This window comes from Stenella coeruleoalba (assembly GCF_951394435.1).
Source record: "Stenella coeruleoalba genome assembly, chromosome: 19".
Classification (NCBI taxonomy): Eukaryota; Metazoa; Chordata; class Mammalia; order Artiodactyla; family Delphinidae; genus Stenella; species Stenella coeruleoalba.
In genome coordinates, this window is record NC_137165.1 from 50,463,599 (window position 1) to 50,470,658 (window position 7,060).

The window sequence follows — 7,060 nt, forward strand, 5'->3', positions numbered from 1 at the left end:
TGCTCACGTGACGGCGGGGCGGCGCCCGGCTGGAACCGCCGCTATGCGCTGCTCCGGGCCGGCCTGCTGGGTGTTGCTCCTCGTAGCGGGTCTCTGTTGTGTGCACCGGGCGCGCCCCCGAAACGTGCTGCTGATCCTCGGTAAGTTCCGACCCGCCGGCACCCCGGGCACCGCCCTCCACGGCCGCCGGAAGAGGCCAGCGCTAACCCTCCGTGCCCTGCAGACCCCATTGCCGTTCATTCCCCGACTCCTCTTTTTGCTGGCCCCAGACTCTTCGTGGTCGGCTTCTTGGAGAGGCAAGCAGAGGCGGCCCTGCCCACTGCAGGGTCTGGAGGGTTCGGCCCCAGCATTCACACCCCATTCCTGCCCCCGGTTCTGACCCTGTAGCCCGAACCGTGACCAGAGCAGCCAGGGCTAAGCCTGGGGTCCCCACCCACCTCAGGGCGTTGGGCGGCTTTCCACAGATCGCAGAGGGGATGCCAGAAGAGGGGCTGGTGCCCAAGTCCTCAGAGACCAGCAGGGTGCCCTGGATCTCTCATCTTCTCCCCAGCAGTGATAACCCCGTTTCCCTTCCCTTTTCAGACCCCAGAGCATTGTGGCTCAACTCTCTTTCTCCTGGCTGAAGGGAGCAGCCCCCACTCACCCACCCGCCTTCTCCCCTGGCCCTCCCCGCCTCCGTGAAACCCCAAGTTCCTCTAGTGCCCTGTTGTTCACGAGACTTTCTGCTTGGGTAACCCGAGCCCAGCTATCACAAGGCAACCTGATTCTTTCCTCTTTTGAGGTCTGGCTGTCTGCCAGGGCCACTGTTTCTGATTAACTTTGTGGTCTGGGGCAGGTCCTTCAGCTAATTGTAACTTAAACAGCACCCTACAGAGCGGCTCCCTTCAACTCCCCCTATCTCAGGGGCATTGGCGGAGAACCAGCACGTGGATCCACGTCCTCAGGCACGTCTGCAGAGCCCAGGACTGCCGAATCATGCCTGCTTGGATCTCATGCTCCCCTCAGTTTTATGCCTGCCTACTAACATGTTCACCCAGTTTTCATATATGCCTGGTGGCATTCCCACTCAAGTAACAAGCCTGCTGAATATCATGCCCACTTGGGTCATTCCCACTTGGAAATCACACCTGCCTGATATCAAGTCTACAGAGGTATCATACCCGCCTGGGCATCACTGCCAGGCCACTGCAGCAGGACCCAGGTCTCTCTCACTCGCACATGCTGCTCTTTCTGAGCCCAGGCCATCAGGTCCTCTATGTCTCCCTCCTTCCTCAGCGGATGACGGAGGCTTTGAGAGTGGTGCCTACAACAACAGTGCCATCACCACCCCTCACCTGGATGCCTTGGCCCGCCGGAGCCTTGTCTTCCGCAATGCCTTCACCTCGGTGAGCAGCTGCTCTCCCAGCCGGGCCAGCCTCCTCACTGGCCTGCCCCAGGTGAGGGCAGCAGGGGTTCAGGAGGAGGGAGAGCCCCCAAGGCTTCTGCTGCTGGGAACCCCTCCCTGGTCTCCCTGGGGATGTGCCCACCTTCCCTCCCCCACCCCCAGCTAAATGGTCCAAGTGCAGCCCTGCTCCACCACTGTGTGACTGAGCAAATCACTTATCTCTGTGTGCCTCAATTTCCTCACCTGAAAGATGGGGTGTTAGTAATACCTCACTCCTGGGATTACTATAGGATTGGCCAAGTTAACTCTCTATATGTAAAGCTCACAGCAAGGTGCCTGGCAGGTACTTGCCCAGCCCAGTGTTAACTCTTTTCATGATATTGTCCCAGGAGCTTTTGTGACAATCAAAGCTGCCATTTAAGGCACTTGCTCTATTGTGCTAAGGTATATGTAATGAAAGATTTACCATTTTAACTATTTTAAGGCTGCAGTTCAGTGGCATTAAGTACATTCACATTGTTGTGCAACCATCGCCACCGTCCATCTCCAGGACTTTTTTATCACCCCAAACTGAAACTCTGTCCCCATTAAACACTAGCTCCCTGTTCCCACTGCTCCGCCAGCCCCTGGCAACCACCATTCAACTTTCTGTCTCCGTGAATTTGGTTACTCTGGGTACATCACATAAGTGGAATCATATAGTGTTTGCTTTTTTGCGGCTGGCTGGTTTCACTGAGCATAATGTCCCCAAGCTTCACCCGAGTACGTCAGTACCTCACTACTCAAGACTGAATAATGTTCCATTGTGTGGATAGAGCGTATTTTGTTTATCTATTTCTCTATTAGTGGACACTTGGGTTTCTCCCACCTTTGGTTGTTGGAATAATGCTGCTGTGAACCTGGGTGTACATGGGCACTTACTCCTGATGTATTATCTCACAGCGTTATTTTATGCGGGGGATGCGCTGTCCCTTTCTGAGAGCCTGAGGCTGTGAGTAGGAGGCCTACATAAAGAGCAGACTGTGGCCTGTACACAGAAGCTTCCTGTAAGGTTAATCAGGCAGCTGTAGGCTACGCTCACCTCTGGGCAGTGAGCCACAGGAATAAGGACAGGGATTTTCCTTCTTACATCTCTCTAGCCTGTTTGAGTTTGCAACACGTACAACAATTTTTTTTACACTCTAAAAATGTCAGCTAATAAAAAGAGGCCTGTTGGTGTGGTTTTCACTCTACGATGTGTGCTCTTGATAGAAAAATTGAGAAGTACAGGTACACAAAAAGAAGAAAATAAAAGCCACCCCTAATTTTAGTGTACATTCTCCCAGTCTATTGTATTTCCTGCTGTCGTCCCATGGTAGGGACCTGTGGGCCTGTTGGGCGGGGAGTGAGAGATGGAGAAAACCTCTATGAGAACTCTAAATCAGGGGCCTACAAAGGGCCAGGCTGGTGAGCCTGGGAGAGCAGAAGCGTTGGGGGTGGGGTGGGGGACAGGACCCTGGCTGCCAGGAGGCGCCCGGCCTCACAGCATCTCTGCTGGCAGCATCAGAACGGAATGTATGGCCTGCACCAGGATGTCCACCACTTCAACTCCTTCGACCGGGTGCAGAGCCTGCCTTTGCTGTTGGGCCAAGCTGGTGTTCTCACAGGTGAGGGGCTTCGTGTAGCCACAGGGGCAGGACAGCAACTTACCTCCCTGCCCCAGAGGGGCAAGGCCTTGTCCCGAGCCACCATGGGCCCTGTGTTGCCTGCTCTGAGCACTTGACCCCAAGGAATCTGGGCCTTCTGGCTGGGCCATGGGCACACGAGAACAAGGGCCCGGCTGCCTCCTGGAGGCCACAACAAGACACAGGGCCTGGGGAGTGGAGAAGGGGGCAGAGGGGAGTGGGAGACCGAAAGGGCTCTGGACAGGCCTATCTCCCCGACTCCAGGCATCATTGGGAAGAAGCACGTGGGGCCGGAGACGGTGTACCCGTTTGATTTTGCGTACACGGAGGAGAATGGCTCTGTCCTCCAGGTGGGGCGGAACATCACTAGAATGAAACTGCTGGTCCGGAAATTCCTGCAGGCTCGGGACAACAGGTGTGAGGAGGGTCCCTCCCCCTTAACTGCTCTCACACAGCCAGACCTCTGGACAGTTAATGCTGGATGCAGATCCCAGAGTCTTTGGTTGGGATTCTTGGAGTCTCCAGACAGCTGGGGTGTGGGTGGAGGAGAAGGTTCCAGATGCTCAAGTTGATCTGGTCAGAAGAAGAGGGGACATGGGGACACTGAGGCAGTGTGGATCACGGGGAGGCTCTCAGTTGTAGGGGAGTAGGCAAAGCTGAGGGGTGTTCCTTTCCAAAGGATGAGGCTCCCCAGGGTAGAAGCCAGGTGGTGGGTCAGCCATCTGACCTTGACCTCAACGCTCAAGCCCGTCCTTCCATCTGCAGGCCTTTCTTCCTCTATGTCGCCTTCCACGACCCCCACCGCTGCGGGCACTCCCAGCCACAGTACGGGGCCTTCTGTGAGAAGTTTGGCAATGGAGAGAGTGGCATGGGGCAGATCCCAGACTGGACCCCGCAGACCTACAACCCAAAGGATGTGCAGGTAGGAGGACCCCTCACCACGTTTCTGAGAACTACCCTTCGTCCTCCACCCTGTAAATATGGGGACCTGTGCCCATCTCGTGGGTTGGCAGCCCTGGCCCCAGGTGTGTAAGAAGAAACCCACTGACTCACTGGAGCCAGGGCCCCATCTGTGGGGTGGCAGAGAGAAGTGTAAAGACATGGAATGATGTACCCAGAAGCGTGGGTGTTCTGGGATAATCCATTCAGGAAGAGAGATGATTTTGGGCCCTGGGAGGAAGGCTGGCACCTGTATCTCCCACCCTAATTCAAGCGCTGGCCACTTTGCCCCCTCCACCCAACCTATCTGTTCTAACCTTGACGTGCCACCCACCTGCCCCATCCCAGGTGCCTTACTTCGTCCCTGATACACCGGCTGCCCGAGCTGACTTGGCCGCGCAGTATACCACCATCAGCCGCATGGACCAAGGTGGGTTCAAGGAGCCCAGGTGGTGGGATAGGGCACAGCTTGGGCCTCCATCTTGAGCCAGAGCCAGAAATCACAGTGCCGCAGGGCCGTGTCCCCTCTGGGGGAGAGTCCTTCCTGCCTCTTCCAGCTCATGGTGGCCGCAAGTGTTCCTTGGCTTGTGCAGCATTACTCCAGTCTCTGCCTCTGTTGTCACATGAGCTCCTTCCCTGTGTTTTCTCTTTAGTCTGTGGCCCTCCTCTTCGTTTAAAGACACTTATTCGATTTAAGGACCACCTAGGTATGTCAGGATGATCTCATCTCAAGATCCTTGACTTAATTGTATCTGCAAAGACCCTCTTTCCAAATAACGTTACATTCACAGGTTCTGTGTGGACATATCTTTTAGGGGAACCACCATTCAACCCAGTCTGGGAGGTTGGTGCCTTTATCGTTTCCCTGTTGGTACCATTAGTTCATGGGGACTTGGGAAGGGGGTGGGTGTAGAGAGAATCCTATCTTCTGGCCCCACCCAAGACCATCCTTATTACCTCCACGGGGAGATTCCAGGAAACACAGAAACCACTGCATGGCAGGTAGCAGCTGCATAGGGGTGACACGGAACTGCCAAGGTTGGCCAGTGTCCTGGAGGGGTGCACTCAGGTGGAGGCCATGCAAGTACTGCTCCAGGACAGGGCCCTGGGCAGAGTGCTGGGCGGGAGGCCTGGCTGGTGGCAAGGAGGGCCGGGGTGATTGAAGGAAAAGATGGTGCAGGGTTCAGCAGCAGGATGAAGAAATGCTTTAGTGCACACGCATTCCCACAACTGCGCATCTGCCTGCGGCTGAGCTCTGCTATCCCCTCCACACCCTGCAGGGATTGGACTCGTGCTCCAGGAGCTGCGTGGGGCGGGTGTCCTGAATGACACCCTGGTGATCTTCACATCCGACAATGGTATCCCCTTCCCCAGCGGCAGGACCAACCTCTACTGGCCGGGCACTGCTGAGCCCATGCTGGTGTCATCCCCAGAGCACCCAAAACGCTGGGGCCAGGTCAGCGAGGCCTACGTGAGCCTCCTAGGTATGACTCTGCATTCCATGCAGCAGGGGTCGAGGAGGGGGAACGGAGGAGGAAGAGGACATTTAGTGGGACCACCACGACCAGACGTAGCTCCTCACCCACTACCTTATGCGGTTGCCACATCACCTCAGTGAGGAAGGGATGGTCAGCCCCATTCTACAGATATAGAAATGAGGCTCAGAGACATGAAGTTAGGAGCCCAAGGTCACACAGCTTGTAAGCACCAAGCTTGGATTCCAGTTTGGGTCTCACTGGCTTCAAGCCAGTCATTTTTCCACTGGCCCACTGGTGAGCATCGATCACCTGGCGCACTTGCTAGTATCCAGATATCCCACCCCAGAGTGTCTGATTCAGTAGGTCTGGGGTGATGCCCCAAAATTTGCATTTGTGACAAATTCCCAGGTGATAATTGATGCCCCTTGACCCCACGTTGAGGGGTCAGGGCAGCAGCATGCTTGGGCCCCTGTGGGCTCAGGGCTCACATCTCCCTTTGGCCCCAAGGTCAGGAAGCGTTCTGGCCACAGCACAGAACAGGAATAGGCCCCTGTGTGGGGGCTTCCTCGCTAGTCTGAAGGATTTTAGAAGGATCCTGGGTATCACCAAGTTGGGGGCTCTTGTCATGGCATTGAAAGCATGACGGCCCAGAGGGTGACGCAGCCGTGACGGGTTGGCCTGTAGTAGCTTTTTCCTGTTGGTGATTTGATGTGCAGGGTGGCCCACCAGCTTCCAGAGTGGCCTGGATTCAGCCCTTCCACGGGGGTGGGTCTGGTGCCCTGGAGGGCCCGCCCTACTGAGATGTCATCTCCTTTCCAGATCTCACGCCCACCATCTTGGATTGGTTCTCTATCCCCTACCCCAGCTATGCCATCTTTGGCTCAAAGACTGTCCAGCTCACTGGGCGGTCCCTCCTCCCGGCGCTGGAGGCGGAGCCTCTTTGGACCACGGTTTTTGGCAGCCAGAGCCACCATGAAGTCACCATGTCCTACCCCATGCGCTCCGTGCACCACCAGAACTTCCACCTTGTGCACAACCTCCACTTCAAGATGCCCTTTCCCATTGACCAGGACTTCTACGTCTCGCCAACCTTCCAGGACCTCCTGAATCGCACCACAGCCGGCCGGCCCACGGGCTGGTACAAGGACCTGCATCACTACTACTACCGGGAACGCTGGGAGCTCTTTGACAGGAGCCAGGACCCCCACGAGACCCAGAACCTGGCCACTGACCCCCGCTATGCCCAGGTTCTGGAACTGCTTCAGACCCAACTGGTTAAGTGGCAGTGGGAGACCCACGACCCCTGGGTATGTGCTCCCAGTGGGGTGCTAGAGGAGAAGCTCTCTCCCCAGTGCAGGCCACTGCACAACGAACTGTGAGGCCCTCCCCACCCCCACAGTGGGGGACCGCTGTCCTGTGTCTGAGCTGTGTCCTGGCACAGGAATTCCCTGGGGGGTCCCCAGGATGGTGCAGGGTCCCCAACCTGTGACAAGGTGAAGGTGGTCTGGGGAACAGCAGGAAGAAGGGTCTGGGACATGGGGCTTCAGTCCCTCTTGGTTCTCTGGAACCCACAGACGTTCTTGTGCCCTTCACCT

The 7,060-nt window shown here is 56.4% G+C and overlaps 1 protein-coding gene across 1 annotated transcript; it reads left to right on the forward strand.

Moving 5' to 3' along the window:
- Window positions 1-19: 19 nt before the first annotated feature.
- On the forward strand, window positions 20-6,844 carry SGSH (N-sulfoglucosamine sulfohydrolase; the record flags this gene model as incomplete). The annotated part of the gene is made up of 8 exons (XM_079904293.1): window positions 20-140; window positions 1,276-1,436; window positions 2,925-3,030; window positions 3,313-3,463; window positions 3,814-3,970; window positions 4,336-4,417; window positions 5,268-5,471; window positions 6,285-6,844. The coding sequence occupies exons 1-8, from the start codon at window positions 44-46 to the stop codon at window positions 6,842-6,844; spliced, it is 1,518 nt and encodes a 505-aa protein (XP_079760419.1). The 5' UTR covers window positions 20-43.
- Window positions 6,845-7,060: the final 216 nt, after the last annotated feature.